This window comes from Crotalus tigris, unplaced genomic scaffold (genome assembly GCF_016545835.1).
Source record: "Crotalus tigris isolate CLP2741 ecotype Arizona unplaced genomic scaffold, ASM1654583v1 scf7180000018016.4438896, whole genome shotgun sequence".
Classification (NCBI taxonomy): Eukaryota; Metazoa; Chordata; class Lepidosauria; order Squamata; family Viperidae; genus Crotalus; species Crotalus tigris.
The window spans coordinates 2,795,786-2,813,117 of NW_024096778.1; the positions used below are offsets into that span (position 1 = coordinate 2,795,786).

Here is a 17,332-nt window from a genome sequence, read left to right on the forward strand (position 1 = left end):
ATATTATTTGGGGATGCATTAATAGGAGTTTATGGTTCAAAGCATGGGAAGTAATTGTCCCATTCTAAGTCAGACCTCACTTAGAATACAGCATCCAGTTCAGGTCACTTTGATCACAAACTTGGAGTAAATTCATTAAGACTTCTAAATAACCTGCCATTTTAATCTGATTTCCACTGTATTGATATTTATCACAAGCTATAATGCTTCAGTTTATATGCATTTGTACCTTACCAGTGTGCATGTAAATTACAAATAATAAGCTGGATAAATATGACGATTAGCAAAGCAACTTACACGTTCTCCTTTGGGGCCTCTATCACCAGGTTTACCCATTAAACCCTACAAAAAAAGTAAAAGTATTGCTAAAATATATATTATTGCTGACAAAAGCGCAATTATAGTATGCATACATAAATAGTTTTCTTACCTGAGGACCAGGTAATCCATCTTTCCCACTTAAGCCCTAAGGAAAAAAAAATAATGATCTTCATATTACCAAATGTTTGACTTTTGCTATCTGCTATCTGTATCTTATGATAGAACAGAACACAAGCATAAAGCCCTCAGGAAAATAAATGCAAAATCTCAACCGACAAGGTGATTAAAGACTTTTGGCAATTGCCCCAAGTCTTACTCATTCAGGTTCCGAAGAGCTCAAGGCATTCTTCAACCACATAACCACAAAGTGGTTCTAGCTGGCTGTAGCATTTAATGTCTGCAAATTATCAGTAAACCCAACTTCTAAAATAATATAATAAAATTACTCATTACTCTATAGCTAGGTAGAGTATGCACTTTTATTATTAGAAGGTTAGTTTCCTTTATAGATATGTTTAATTGTTAAGGGGGAGGGTAAAGATAGTTTTATTGCTTTTTGCTAATTGTATGGAAACTCAATGGAAAAACTCAATGGAAAAACACAGCATTCTTATCTATTGCTTTGCCACCAGATTTAAGCTGTTTCATTTTGGGGCTCTGCAAAGGAGGGGAAAACAATAATTTTAACTGAGCAGCTTTGCAGGGACCTAATAATTATAATTAATTAATCAATTTATGGTATAAACTGGCTATAGTCGTCCCAGTGGTTACTGGCACACTGGATGCCATACCAACAAATCTTGGATGGCACTAATGGGGCATTAACAAAATCCCCATCAGTCAATTGCAAAAGGCCGTCTTGTTTGGATCCGCACATATATTATGCTAATACATTACGACATACTAGGTTCTTGGGAAGAACTTGATGTGTATGAAGGCCAGCACCAGCTAAAGAGCTGGCAACTGTGACTTCACATAGTTGTGACCAGATAATAATAATACCCATCCAATAATTGGCCATTAGTTAATTGGTTGGATGAAGAAAAAACATTAGACAAATCCCCCTCTTGGATCATACCAGAATCCCTTTTGAATTACTTACTGGTATTCCTGGTGGCCCTTCTGGCCCTGGAAAGCCAACCTCTCCAACAGGGCCTCTTTCACCCTAAAGGAAAAATAAAGAGTCTTTTATATTAATTGAAAGCAATCAGAATACTAATACTATTATGGGAGTGCTGAAACCTAAGTGCTCTTACAGGTTCTCCAGGGATTCCTGGTGGCCCCGGAGCGCCATGTTTTCCCTGTGAAAATGAAGACATAGAAAAAAACATTTTAAATTATTTAGTCTGCTCTAAAATTACAGCTGTTTTAATGTGCATTAGATGACACATATTACACTTATATTGCCTGAGCAATGAATTCTTCCTTAATTATAAAAGCTTTTGGTTCCATTATTACATATACTAACTACACTAATTTAGGCTATTCACCCTAAATTCAGTGACACTTACTTTTGAATAGAAAATCATCTTTTTCTAAAAAAAAATATTAGAAATATCTTGAGATTGTTAAATCCTCTTAGGATACAAACAGCTTTTCAGATGGGATAAATTAAGTGAAGCTTTAATTATAAAAATATGTCATAAAAAGAAGAGTCATGGCTTAGGGGCTGCTTGTGTTAGTCCTTCAACCCCAATATCCCAAGAAAAAAAAACAAATCTGGCAGCAAAATTGTCACATTTCTATTTTCCATTCCCCCACCTTAAATCAAAGTGAGAATGGAAGCAGCAAGTCCCTAGAAGGTGTACATGTGTACAAGCTGGGTGAAAATGTGTAAAGACTTTTGTATCATTCTTTCCAATGATAACATCACATCAACTCAGTCTCTCAACAAATCAGGAGGCTGATTTGCCCCTCTGAAAGTTCCCATTGTGGTAATACCATGTTTCCCTGAAAATAAGACAGGATCTTAATTTATTTTATTTTTTTGCCTCCAAAAGAGGTACCAGGTCTTATTTTCGGGGGATGTAAAGTAATAGTAGTAAAGATGGAAGGGACCTTGGAGGTCATCTAGTCCAACCCCCTGCTCAGGCAGGAAACCCTACACCATGTCTTTTATATCCACCTCCAGCACCGCCCAGCCAATCCACTTCTTCTGCATGAAAGAGCAGCTTCATTCTGCAGCTGCATTCAGGCCTGAATTTTGCAATCAGGCTTTTCCAGAAGGCCTCTGTAGCCGAGTTCCTCGGTTCTTGGCTGCAGAGGCCTTCCTGAAAGGCCTGTGACTGCAAAATGCAAGCCTGGCTGCAGAAGAGGCCACAGTAGAAGTAGGCCAGTGAGGAGAGACCTGACTGCAAGGTAAGTGAGTGCAGGGCACGTGGAGCAGCTCCATACCCCCACTCCTGCCTTACCTTGATTTTAGGTTTGTGCCTTGCCCCAAAAGTAGGGCTTATTTTTGGGGTAGGGCTCATTAGGCCTAGCCCCAAAAATCAAGCTGGGGCTTATTTTCAGGGTAGGCCTTACTTTGGAGACAACAAGGTACTATGAAATGGATTACAGATAGAACAAAGAAAAAGAGAGAAGATCAGGTATTCATTCATTCATTCATTCGTTTGTTTGTTTGTTTGTTCATTTATGCAATTCTTCCAGGACAGATTTGTTAATTCTGAATATAGGTGTAGACTTGTTTTTTCATTGTCTTATTTGTTTTAATTTTTAGCATAAAACAAATAAGGAACAATTCTCTTTAAAATACTGATTTGCTAATCACAGAAAATTTCCTCCAAAGAATGCTCAACACTTTCTAAATATGAATGGAGATCATTTGTAAGAAGAAAAAGTTAAGGTTAGTTATCAGCAATGCAAATAGTTTGAGTATAGCCTGCTTCCAGATTCTTCTGAAGCTTCATAGTGAGAAAACAAGTAACATAGGACCTATTTTATAATAAAAAATGAGTGTATAAGAAAAGATTTGCGATTAGTATGGCAATTTTGATTCTGAATATTCAGCAGAGTATTTGGCTACTATTTCCCACAGTTTGTATACATTATTATGTGTCTAGCAGTCTGTACCCTTATCCCAGCTATTGTGATTACTATTCACTTCCACAAAATGGAAACATCATTTCTAAGAGCATACTTACAGGTATTCCTGGAACTCCTGGAGAACCCAAAGATCCCTGGTCACCCTAAAAAAGACATACTACATTACAGTATTTCCAAAGTATATCTCTTGAGAAAATCCAGTGCTTGCTAAGAAGGCTTGATGGAAATAATCCTTTTCACACACCGTATGACCTTTTATACCTGGGAAGCACTATCTGAAACAGCTTTCATCCTATTAAAATCAAAAGGAACAAAAACTACTTGGATTTTTCCTTTGCTTCTGTCTCCTGAAACAATCATAAGCAATCATAACATCCAATTACTTCTGTTGAGTATGATTGATTCTCATATCATTTCTTGTTTCTGTCACAAATTCTAGAGAACAGCTTAGAGAAGAAGGCAAATTCAGTACATTACTCAGGACATGACAGTTTACCTTAATTTATCTAAAAGATCTTCAAGACAATGAACTTTTTACATGTGACAGTATGTCACAATTATTTTGCCATATTCAACAGGAAAACAAAGAAATGAAGTTTTCTGAGTGGTGGACTATCAGCACTGGGGGACTGGAAAAACATGGTAGCTTATAGCCAGTGATGATGACTGTGATTGTGATAACAATAACAACATGAGAATAGTTAAAATCTTTTATCATACAGTTAATTCTAATATAATCTCCTTTTTGCCATTTGTTAATCTCACTGCATGGATAGCACATTCTCTTTTCCTATATTTCTTATTTCTGTTACAATTAAGGCAATCTCAATTTCCTGTCAACTTGGTGTTTAGAGAACATAATAGAAGAGCCTCCTGAAATGAAGTTAGTTGAATGCAAATTCCTGGAATATATCTATTAAGAGTCCACTGCAGTAGTAATAGAATGTCTACTGTCCTGGCCACTTCTGCCAAATGCACTGTAAAAAGTATATAATGTAGAGTATAAAATACTCTAATAAATCAATTATCTGATTTGTTTCTCACATTCATCTCATATAGCTGTAGGTTTGTAGGTGCAGGCAAAAATACAACTTATGTGAACAGGGGTGTCCTTTATAGCATTCCTAATCTGATATACTGGTTTCTGAAAAGGATGCTCTAGAAGCACAAATATCCCTATGTATACTCCCTATATAGCCATTCTAAATCAAATCTATTTAATAGCCCAGGGGTCCTCAAAATTGGCCTCTTTAAGACTTGCGGATTTCAACGCCCAGAATTCCCCAGCCAGTCATGCTGGCTGGGGAATTCTGGGAGCTGAAGTCCACAAATCTTAAAGTGGCCAAGTTTGAGGACCCCTGTAAGAGTCAGTAGAAAACAATCTAACAAGTTGTTCAATAGCAGTGTGGAAAGATGATTGGGAAAGATTAGGAAAACAAGGTTTATGCAGGTTGAACCTGCATCCTGTAACAGATGGATAAACAATCCTATTGTCAATGCTGCAAATATTGTATATTCTTGCTTTTGACAATATGCCGAATTGTCTGGTAATTATGGGGTTAATATAGAGCAGAAAGAGGAAGAAAACATTTGACCTTCACACTAATTGGATAATGTGAGATATGATGGCTAATTTAGGGAGGAACATGCTGATAATTTAACTGCTCAGAGGAAGAGAACTTAGATCCTAGCATCCCTCCGTTGTGCCTGTGCCGACATTTTGATTCAATAAAAGACTTTTAGGGAAATAAATGCCTGGAAGTTCTCTGAAATGTTTCATTAGCCGGAACCACAACACCTATGCTTTGTCTTAGTCTCTTATACTGTATGACCTTAGCTATGGTGGTGTATAAACCAAGGTTTATGGCTAGTGCTTTATAAACCCAATCAATGTTTTAATAAAACATGGTTTACTAAACCATGACTTAATGCTATGTGTAAAATCAAGTGTAATCTTTTCTTCCCCCACTCTAAATTCTTTCTGAATTTATAGTACATTCCATTTGGATTCATAGGCCATGGTCACCAGCCTGGTGTAAAGCAGGTTGCCCAAAAGAAACAGCAATTATTGTTCAAGAATCAGCAGCCAACATTTTTGTTATTGCATTGCAACTTTTTCTTTTACCTTCACTTATTCTGTGAAATTGCCCCAGCACAAACAGCCACATCCAGTGTGCTTGGTGCTAACATAAACCTAAGCCAATATCCATTTGCTTAAAATACTCAGTTTTCTTGCTGTTGTAAATCTTAATTTTTTTGTTTTAAATGGAGATTCTACATCATTGTGGAAACATTTGCTATATGATTTAAATATGCAAAGGAGGTTTGGAAAAGAATGATTATTGTCAGTAGGTAAATGCAATCAATTTTCCACATGTAATTTTGCTATTAAAACTCTACCTTTTCTCCTGGTAGTCCTTCTAACCCTGGTAGTCCCATTGGGCCCGCTTCACCCTTGAAAAGAAACAAAAAGACAATTGTTTCTGATTTCAACACCCTAAGTCAGTGTTTCCCAAACTTGACAATTTTAAGGCATGAGGACTTCAACTCCCAGAATTCCACAGCCAGCAACGCTGGCTGTGGAATTCTGGGAGTTGAAGTCCTCATGCCTTAAAATTGTCAAGTTTGGGAAACACTGCCCTAAGTAAATAAAGCCAGATGTATTTCATAAGCTGTTAAATACACTGCTTACTTGGAAATGACCATTTTTGCCCTGCTGAGCATTTTAATGACTTGAAACTAAAAAGTGTTTTCAGAATCAAGATTGTTATGTCTGGCTATACAGTATTTACAGTGGGGCAAAAAAGTATTTAGTCAGCCACCAATTGTGCAAGTTCTCCACTTAAAAAGATGAGAGAGGCCTGTAATTGTCATCATAGATAGACCTCAACTATGAGAACCAAAATGAGAAAACAAATCCAGACAATCACATTGTTTGATTTGGAAAGAATTTATTTGCAAATTATGGTGGAAAATAAGTATGTGGTCACCTACAAACAAGCAAGATTTCTGGCTCTCACAGACCTGTAACTTCTTCTTTAAGAGGCTCCTCTGTCCTCCACTCATTACCTGTATTAATGGCACCTGTTTGAACTTGTTATCAGTATAAAAGACACCTGTCCACAACCTCAAACAGTCACACTCCAAACTCCACTATGGTGAAGACCAAAGAGCTGTCGAAGGACACCAGAAACAAAATTGTAGACCTGCACCTGGCTGGGAAGACTGAATCTGCAATAGGCAAGCAGCTTGGTGTGAAGAAATCAACTGTGGGAGCAATAATTAGAAAATGGAAGACATACAAGACCACTGATAATCTCCCTCGATCTGGGGCTCCACACAAGATCTCACCCCGTGGGGTCAACATGATCACAAGAACGGTGAGCAAAAATCCCAGAACCACATGGGGAGACCTAGTGAATGACCTGCAGAGAGCTGGGACCAACGTAACAAAAGCAACCATCAGTAACACACTACGCTGCCAGGGACTCAGATCCTGCAGTGCCAGATGTGTCCCCCTGCTTAAGCTGGGCCCGTCTGACGTTTGCTAGAGAGCATTTGGATGATCCAGAAGAGGACTGGGAGAATGTCATATGGTCAGATGAAATCAAAGTAGAACTGTTTGGTAGAAAAACAACTCGCTGTGTTTGAAGGAGAGAGAATGCTGAGTTGCATCCAAAGAACACCATACCTACTGTGAAGCATGGGGGTGGCAACATCATGCTTTAGGGCTGTTTCTCTGCAAAGGGACCAGGACGACTGATCCGTGTACAGGAAAGAATGAATGAGGCCATGTATCGTGAGATTTTGAGTGCAAACCTCCTTCCATCAGCAAGGGCATTGAAGATGAAACGTGGCTGGGTCTTTCAGGATGACAATGACCCCGCACACACTGCCCGGGCAATGAAGGAGTGGCTTCGTAAGAAGCATTTCAAGGTCCTGGAGTGGCCTAGCCAGTCTCCATATCTCAACCCCACAGAAAACCTTTGGAGGGAGTTGAAAGTCCGTGTTGCCCAGCGACAGCCCCAAAACATCACTGCTCTAGAGGAGATCTGCATGGAGGAATGGGCCAACATACCAGCAACAGTGTGTGCCAACCTTGTGAAGACTTACAGAAAATGTTTGACCTCTGTCATTGCCAACAAAGGATATATAACAAAGTATTGAGATGAACTTTTGATATTGACCACATACTTATTTTCCACCATAATTTGCAAATAAATTCTTTCCAAATCAAACAATGTGATTGTCTGGATTTGTTTTCTCATTTTGTCTCTCATAGTTGAAGTCTACCTATGATGACAATTATAGGCCTCTCTCATCTTTTTAAGTGGGAGAACTTGCACAATTGGTGGCTGACTAAATACTTTTTTGCCCCACTGTAGATTATACAGGGGGATAACACTTGTGATTATATTCTCTTGCCCAAATAAGGACTAATGACCATTCTAGCTTCTTTTAAAAGGATCAGAGCCTAGCACTAAATTGGTTTCCATTATCACATCTGATAAGACTTAATTCCATAGTTCAACTATATGTGCATAAAGTAGCTCCTTTTATAAGACCAGACTCTCTCTCTCTTAGCTTCATAAGTAATCCAAATGGTCAATGTTGGCTTCTAATTTTGAAACTGGACAAAATGGCTTCCACAAATCTCCTCTCCTTGGGTAGATCCATCTTGACATTATGTTCTCCAGGCCATTTGCTTTCTTTTCCCTGCTGAGACTAACTATTCAGGGGGAGGGAAGACGATAAATGGAAATTGAAAATGGAAACTGATAACCAAACACATCAGGGCACATTTTATAAATGAGAATTCATTTTACCCATTACATACCACTGCTCCAGGCTCCCCCTTTGGGCCCTGTAAGAAAATAGGATACAGTACCTAATTTATTTATGAGACTGATACTCAATGAGACTGACCCAATGATTTTATGTCCTTTAATCAGAATCAAGAATCTTCTATTACTGAATGAAGTACCCCATGAAATGTGATTATTTGCTTTTCCTAAGAACCATCATTCCACAAATGTTCTAAGTCTAGGAAAAAATGGTATTTGAAAAATAATCTGGGAAATGCCTTTAATTTCCATTTACTATGATGCTTTAATTCCTCAATATTTGCAGTGAATTGCTTTACAAGAAATAGACTGTTACAGCAGATTGTTTGTTTGTTTATCATATTTCTTAATCACCCATCTCCCTAAAGATAATTTATCATTTATCCACAAATAATAAATGAATTCATGTTGATTTCCCTTTATGAATAAAAGCCATGCATCCACTGGGGTTAGGGTTGGGTAAGAAATCCTGTACATGTATCTATTATTTTTAACAATAAGACTTTAATGTAACTACATATAAAACAAAATAGATCCTTGCATCTTTATAAAATAAAATGTTTTCTTTGGAAACAAACAATAACCAAATTTAAACCCATTTTTAAATGGAAAGAATGAGGTTAATTGGTTTAGTATAAGTCTTGAAATCTGGTTTTTATTTTTGAGAGAACCACTCTTAATTCTCATTTCACTTTGGACCAATATTTGTTCTTTTTAGCAGCAACCATAGAAATTTGGACAAACAGGTTCTTCAAATGGAGTCAAAATTTCAATCTTCTGATATAATTCTCTGTAATCATTTTGCACATTGATCTAAAATTCAGGGAAAGAATCTGACAGGAATCTTATTTTCAAAGAAATGCCAGAAAAGATACCTATGAATTACTCCTTCTAATGAGTCTGTTTAGCAATTAATAGGCTCCATCTCCAGGTATAATTTTATATATTGTTGCTATATATGAGAAACCATTCTTAAAATATAATTTTAGAGAAAGCTTAAAATACAATTCTTTATATGTTATTGTGCTCAATAAATTATTTTAAAATAGAAACATGTTTACACGTGGATCTTTCATTTAAAGCTTCTACAATTCAACTTTTGTAATCCATGATTTTAATATATTGAAGAATATTATGCAAAATTGGATATATATTCATATGTAATAAATATCAAACTATAATAATACCATACTTACAGGGGGCCCAGGGGGACCAGCATAACTAGAACTTCCCTGCAAAGAGGGAAAAAAATCCTTTAAATTATAGTTAGTTTAGTGCCATTGGTCTTACTTTTTTAAACTGATCTTTTGCGGATTAAGAGACTTCTATTTCATGCTATAGAATACTATATGTTTCTGATGTAAAAGATGTGGTTAGTTATTAAAAGATTTGTACTGAGTTTTTTTTAAAAAATGTAAATTATTAAAACTGATTGTGTCCCCAAGTTGCCGTTTTTAAATCAATAAAAACAGGGCATACATTCAACAAAGAAAAAAAACCACACATTTTTCATGCTATGCAATACCTGTAGTTTATATAAGCTGCTCATGCCATTACTTTCACTATATGACATACCCTAAAGAAAAAATAAATAAAAATATAGTAATGAGAAACCTTAAAACTCAGAATAAGTCCTGATGTCTTCTAAGACATTAGCACTACATATCCTTTACCTGAGGCAACAATATGAAAACAGAAATAATCCTAAACTAAAGAGCAGGTTTGGGGAAATTCTGGATCTACAGGATCAACTTGTAAGGTCCCTCCTATTCCTAGGCCGCCTTCCTCAAATTGTCTGTTTTCTCCAGGGCAGGATAAACTAGGATAGGAGGCAGAATGAGTCTGGCTTGCACTTAGATGACCTTCCACTTGACCATGAAGAAAGCAAAGTCTTGCAGCATCTCCCCACCCCCCACCCCAAAGCCCTTTTTCTCTGCAGTAGCAGATTGGAAAATATAATCCAAATATTTTCAAGGACTATTATATAATATTTCTCCATTTGTTGCTGCATAGAAAAATGGTTTCCATGAAGAATGAGGTGGGAAATCTTCCCTGCTTTGACTTCATGGACCATCTTTCTCCAGGAAGATATTATTTCAGCTTACAGGCACTTCTCTAGGAACAAAGGGACTGACAACATTTGACTGACTGAAGCTGTTAGGAAACTAATTCTAGTCCTGGATTAGATTCAGTTCTTCCCTGATACAGATCTTTCCTGCTGATATGCTGCCCTAACTTTGGGAATCTATTTCACCAAAATCATACTATGAAATATTTTAGAACTTCAGCCACTTGTAAGAGAATCTGAATTACTTACAGGTGGTCCAGGCTTCCCAGGAGAACCCTCATTTCCCTAAACCAAAAAGAACAGAAAAGAAAAAAAGAATAACACACTGAAAAGAACTGTTCCACAGAACAGTAAGATTTTACAGAAGATATACAGATAATACTTGCGTTTCAAATGTGTACTACAAAGTAAATAATACTTAGAATTGTTAGAGTTCTTTCCCACAAAAATGTTTTTAAATGCTACCTCTTTATCTCAGTGGTAATTCCCAAAGTTCTCTGCACTTCACCTTAATGACTAAGAAATATTCTAATCTAACCATGGGGACAATCACCATGCAATTTAAAAATGTAATTCTATTCTTTTACTTGCAGTTTTTTTAATCTATTCAGAAAACCAAATCAACATTCTTGATGTGTGTGCTGTAAAATACTATCAGCAGCTACTTCACAGTGGGACACAGAATTTGGCAGATAGATTATTAAAGTTAATAAAATTGGGAAAAATGGAAATTTTTTTTGAAGATAAAAATATTTTTTTAAAATAACTGCCATCAGTTCCCTGTGACAAATTGTCTCTACAATGTAAAAACCTTATGAGAAATTGTCTCTGCCATAGATACATTCAGAATATAAAAATGAAAAGAAAGTGCTTTGCTCTATCTTAAAAAAATGGCATTTGATGGTAATTAATCTGTACTTTCAAACAAATTGTTGTGGCAGAAGGCACTCTTTCTCAAATGAAGAATATTAAACCCCAGATGGCTTATGAGAGTTGCAGGAAGATTGTTAATGTTGAAGCTCTCAGAACACTCCAAAGCCAAGTTTTTTATGAACTCATCTACTTTTAATACACTTCAAAAAATTATTTAAACATCTTTAAGAAGTCAATTTGGGGGTTTACATGTTGATAAATGACCACATTTAGAGTCTTAAACTTTCAGCAAAAAGATGAGATCAGAAGAACTACAATTTGTGCTCTCAGGAGCAATCAATGTTTGGGCTCATATTTACTGAGGGTCAAGTGCAGAGAACTTTTGGAATTATCACTGAGATAAGAGATAGCATTTTAAAATATTTCTATGTGAAAGAGCGCTAACAAATCTAGTTATTACTTTCTTTGTATTGCTATGCAAACTATGTAAACCACAAATCCATCTTTGGATTTCCATAAAACGAAAGATTCAACCTCAATAATGTTAAACAGTGCACCTGGAATTCTTTATTTAACTAAGAAGAAATTTAAAAAACTGGACGTTTTTAAGAAGAGACTGCACAGCCATTTGTCTGAAATGGTATAGGGCAGGGGTAGGCAACTTTGGCTCTTTTATGACTCGTGGACTTCAACTCCCAGAAGTTGAATTCTGGGAGTTGAAGTCCACGAGTCATAAAAGGGCCAAGGTTTCCTATCCCTGGTATAGGGTTTCCTGCCTGAGCAGGAACTTCCAACATTGTTATTATTATTATTATTATTATTATTATTATTATTATTATTATTATTATTATCATCATCATCATCACCACCACCACCACCACCACCACCACCACCACCACCACCATTATTATTATTATTTAGAAACAATAAAAATGCTATTAGAGGGGGTATGTGTATAGCGTGAAGAGTAGCAGACCTTCTCGCCTTTTGTCCCTGGTGAACCAGGATGTCCAGGTCTTCCTATTGCGCCCTGTAAAACAAAGAAATAACATAAAACAAAAGAGTTTATTGTCATAACATTAAGAGTTTGAAAGTTTGTGCTTTTGGGAAGAAACAAATTATTTTTGTGCAATTATTTATTTAAACATGTATTTCATTTCATCTGATATATCAGATATAAACCAAAACAAACATTGTAGAGGAGACTCATTTTTCAGGTAAACCTTTTACCTGAAGGAAAACAAATCCTAACATGACATCATCAGCACCCAACAGGGCAACCTGTCCCTCAGTATTGGTGTAATTCCTGAGAAGTTCCTATCACAGTCTACACTGCCTTGCCTACATCATAGGTAGAACTCAGAAAAAAATCCTCTCCATTTGATCTGAGGATATGTCTGATACAGCAGAAAGCAGCCCTTCAGGTAATTTTTCCTAAACAAATGTGCAAATAAGTGCAAGTGCTACAGGATAAGTGAAATGAAGTCCAAGAATCAGCATGTGCAAACATCGTTGCTACTACTCAGGACTTCAAGAAGTTTCTAAAGTTTCTTCAAAGATGACCCCTGCTTCACTTCTTCATATAACTAAAGCACACATTACCCTTTATTTGAGGCAAAGTACTGCATCTTATTGATATTGTATGTCTTTGACATAATTTTTAAAATAGAACGGCTGAAAGTTGTTTTTCTGATGCCATTCCCTTTCTTTCCCCCAGCTTTGACAAATTATTTGCAATGATTCTATTTTTAAAATAATACAACTGTTTTTTTATATAACAGTGCATAGATGGTATTTATCACCAGAGAGATTGTCAAAAATATGTAGTGGGACTTCTAACAACTTTTGGAAATGTAAACACCAAGAAGGGTGCTTACTATTTTACCATCTTTGGGGGGGGGCTTGTCAAAAAGCCAAGCAATAGATTAATTTAAAAAATGAAGTTCAATATATAAGTCAGAGTAGAGACATTTTTGCCAGGGCTGAGGGAGAAATTGGAAAATTGCATGGTATTTTGTTCTTCTTTATGACAACAGCAGCAAGACTTCCATATGCCCAACCTTGGATGGATTTGATGATGCCTACAATGGATGAATGGTTGGTAAAGCTGATGGAGCTGGCTGGGATGGTGAAACTGATGACTCTGATTAGAAAAAGACATTGGCTAAATTTAATACCAACTGGAAGCCCATTTTGTATTTTTGGTGCAAAACAGAAAAAAATGAAGTTATGACATATGGATCTGAGAATCAGTAATATTTGTAAATTATAAACAAATGGAGGGTACTTTGTAATTGTAGAGCAATAGTTGAACTCAAATTTTATTTACATCTGCTGTAAAACAAGTCAGAAGTCATTCTATTGCGGGGTATTTTCGTTTATTTCTATATATTTTTTGCACTTCTATCTGCTATTTCTACATTCTCTCTTTTCTTGACTATTAGCTTTTTGTTAGTTTTTTATTTTTTACTTAACTTTCAAAAAACTTAATGAAGTTATATTTAAAAAAGAAACAATGTAACTATATTCAGTCATAACTAAGGGATATGTCACCACTGTATACACTACTGATACAACTGCTGTATTTTACTGAAATGATTTTGCCATATAGAACTTATTTTAAAAATTCGATGGATGAAAGTTATGTTTACAATTGCATTCTTTACCTACAAAGTTTCTGGTACTACAATGACTAAATGATATTCATCACACTCTGTTAAATTAAGACAGGTATCTAACATGAGGCTTCCTAAGAAGACTTTCATACTCCTTCCTTAACCAATTAACTCTTCTCAGATTAAATACCCCTAAGTAAACAGGGGTACTCAGCTAGTTTTACATGTACAAACAGGTGTAGTGGGTAGAGAATAATATGGAGTCTATGGAGATTTGCAGTCTTCCAGGTCACGGTTGTCCCCAAAGTGCTTTTTCAAAAGGCAACTGGACTTTATTTTTCCCTTGAAGATATTTTGCTTCTCACTGAAGCTTCTTCAGTTCTGAATATGGAGTGTACCTTTTGCAGATAATGCATTGCATACAACTCATCTCAGCATAAGAATGACAATTCTACTAAAAGAGAATTAGGGATATGACCACCATTTTATTGCAGTTACTGCAAAGGCTTCAAACATTATTTTCTTCCAAGTTATTGCATTATTTGTTTAAATTCCAATACTGTGAACATGTTTAGCCATTATTAGATGGAAATCTAATGGAGATCCTTTGCCCTTACCTTCTTTTTGGATGTTATTAAAACTTCTACAGCCACTTTACATTCCTAGGACTTCCTATTGATCTCCAGTGAAGTACAAACCAGATCTGACCCTGCTTAGCAGGGAATCAGCTAAGGTATTTCCTTTTGCTGTAACCTATCAAATACCATTATTTGCACTCAATTTAGAAAAATCGTGTTTTCAAGTCATATTAACAAGAACATTGAGCTGACGCTGTCAAGTAATTAGGCTGCAATATTTCATTGGCAAATATAAACTCAAACACTTACAGGAGGCCCTAGTGGTCCTGCCACACCAGGCAGGCCTGGAATTCCTTGAAGGCCCTGAAAGAAATTAAAATATGAGAATGGGAACATGTGAACTATGCTTGTGTGTGTGTGAGACATTTGTTTAAATCATTGCCAACAATCTTGACCTAAATTTATAGAAAATGCACACTTGTATAGTAGTAAATATTTCCTATACAATTAGTTTGGATAAGTCAAACATTATGATAACTGGTAAGAAGGTTCCTAAACACATAGAAAAAAAGCAGGTGCTAATTGAAGTTTACAATAAAACTGAATATACAATAAAAGTTAAAGACTATTGAAGAAACATAAAAAAAAAAAAAATCCGGAGTTAGAACATGTTTCTTGATACCATACTTTAATTCTCCCTTTCTGCTTGGGAAAAGAACCCATTTCTAGTACATGTATACTCTCTCAAAAATTCTCCTGTGAGGTTTGTTCAAAGATCAGTGACACCAGAAACATTTTCAGATTGACTTAAAGTACCACGCTGCTTTGCTGGTCTTGAAACTCTATTTCGTTCAGGTATAATCTGCTGTCCTGGAAAAAGGATTAATTTCGCCACTTGCAGTGCAATAGAATGTGAGACCCACTCAAGAGTGCTAGATTGCCTGAGAAGCTTATCAGCTGCACAGCAGTGTGACTCTTGCTTAGTAACCACATGAGTCTGTGTGGCACTCTACCAATCTAATGAAAAGATTTGTACTCGCTCTGGAGCCTCTTAAAAATCTAAGTGCCAGTTATAAACCAGCCCTTTTATTTGGATTTGCCTCTTGCCCCTGGGTTCTTAAGAGTATTGTTCGGGATGGCTTGATGTCAGGTGTCTGGATATTTTTGCTATTGCTGCTTCTTTTACTGCATTGCAAAGGAACCTGTCAGGATATTGTGAACCACCAAAATAAATAAACATTATTGTTTGCCTGTGCTAAATTTATTTTACTGCACAGGCTCCCAATTCAGGCTTCTGCTAGGTTGGCTGAATGGTTAAAACACTGAATCTTAGGTCTTTAAAGGTCTATATCTTGGCAGTTCGAGACCCAGGGGTGCTGCAAGACAGAGTGAGTTTCCGTCACTTGTCCCAATTCTTGCCAAGCTAGCAGTTCAAAAGCTTGTAAATGCAAGCAGATGAATAGATACCACATGTAGCATGCAGGAAGATCATAGCATTCTGTGTTTTGCCGTACCCTCTGTGCTGTGCCATGATGTCATGCTGGCCACATGACCACGAAAACATTTCCAGACATTTCCCTAAAGTTGGTCACAACCTGTAGGGTGGGTGCCATATTATGCAATGCTATATTGCTTTTTTGTTGTTGTTGTTTTTAGCCTTTGCTAATGGACATGGGACCATAAAGTATATATTGTTGTATACAGATGGAGCAGTATTTAAATCTCTGTTCATTTTTTAAAAAGTAAATAAATATTGTGTCTTCCCAAAGCAAATTATTCTGATAAGCTATTTGTCAAGGTATACATGACAGTATGAGACTAACTTGAATTATTCCTTATTACCAATGTTGACTTCTTTACAAAAAGAATCAATTTAGAGAAGTCTTAATAAAATTCAGAAAACCACATGATTCTAACCAAATTAAACCAGATCATAATTTAAAACAAAACAAAGGGGAGCCTCTTTTTTTACCTCTCCCACATAACTTATATGCTATTTAATGTTGTTTCATGCATTATATTAAATCATCTGATTTCATTTCAACAAATTGAAATTTCAGGGGGGGGGTTAAATTTATTTTACTCTGATATCCTAACAAAAGATTGCTGATGAAGCCAACAGGTAGCCAAAAGAGGGAAGTAGGGGAAAAAAAAGAGGGAGAAAGGAAAGAAAGGGAGAGAATGAAATGCAGAGAAAAACAGTCTAATGCAGGGCTGTTAAACTCGCAATGTCACGTGATGTGTCATGACATATCGTGATTTTTTTTCCATTGCCGGCAATGGGATGAGCGCGGTTTTGCTATGATGCATCAGGCCTGTGGGCTGGCAGTTTGATACCCCTGGTCTATGGAATAAAGGCAGAAAAAATAATGGAAAGAGATTTATGGAGAAGAGAAAAAGCATGTTATTCACCAAGGAGTTTTATTCAACTGAAAGCAAGAAATAACCTCTTTTATTTAAATTTCCTAATTTAAAAATTTCCTTGGTCAGGTGGAAATCCATGAAACTGCAGTCATGTTTTTTTTAGGCAGAGGAGACTTTTTGCCTTCTGTAATGTGGATAAGGAAAATTATTTTTTGCAGGGGTGGGGGAAGCATGAAGTAAATTTCAATTTGTGAAGAATGGATGGTGGAGAAATGCTTTCTCTATGTCAAAAATGTCTTGCTTTCCAGGGCTATAGTGAGAGGGCTAATAGATGTGGCAGTGACAGCAGCAAGGTTTGTCAAATGCCTGAATGCCTAGAATGAAGACTAGGAGGATGACAAGGGTAACACTAATAAGAAAACTATTCTTGTTACAGCAGGAGTAGATCTTCATACCTCATCACCTTTTCCTCCCAGAAGACCAGGAAATCCACGTTCCCCTTTGCTCCCCTGGGGACAAAGAAAATAGACATTGTCTGGTTTATAAAACACGTTTCTCACAGGAAACAGTTTCAAGTAATGGATGCCAAAATAGCACAGCAGAGATTGTAACATACTCCTTGTT

At 36.4% G+C, this 17,332-nt stretch overlaps 1 protein-coding gene across 1 annotated transcript in view; it reads right to left on the reverse strand.

Annotated features, from left to right (window-relative positions):
• The window catches only part of COL19A1 (collagen type XIX alpha 1 chain), a 183,546-nt gene that overhangs the window by 23,797 nt on the left and 142,417 nt on the right, over positions 1 to 17,332 (reverse strand). The window contains exons 31-43 of the mRNA XM_039346721.1: positions 17,164 to 17,217; positions 14,654 to 14,707; positions 12,128 to 12,181; positions 10,528 to 10,563; positions 9,736 to 9,786; positions 9,407 to 9,442; positions 8,204 to 8,230; positions 5,767 to 5,820; positions 3,465 to 3,509; positions 1,578 to 1,622; positions 1,424 to 1,486; positions 431 to 466; positions 298 to 342 (exon numbers count right to left, since the gene is read on the reverse strand). Coding sequence (XP_039202655.1) covers positions 298 to 342; positions 431 to 466; positions 1,424 to 1,486; positions 1,578 to 1,622; positions 3,465 to 3,509; positions 5,767 to 5,820; positions 8,204 to 8,230; positions 9,407 to 9,442; positions 9,736 to 9,786; positions 10,528 to 10,563; positions 12,128 to 12,181; positions 14,654 to 14,707; positions 17,164 to 17,217 — 600 coding nt within the window. The remainder of the gene's footprint in view (positions 1 to 297; positions 343 to 430; positions 467 to 1,423; positions 1,487 to 1,577; positions 1,623 to 3,464; positions 3,510 to 5,766; positions 5,821 to 8,203; positions 8,231 to 9,406; positions 9,443 to 9,735; positions 9,787 to 10,527; positions 10,564 to 12,127; positions 12,182 to 14,653; positions 14,708 to 17,163; positions 17,218 to 17,332) is intronic.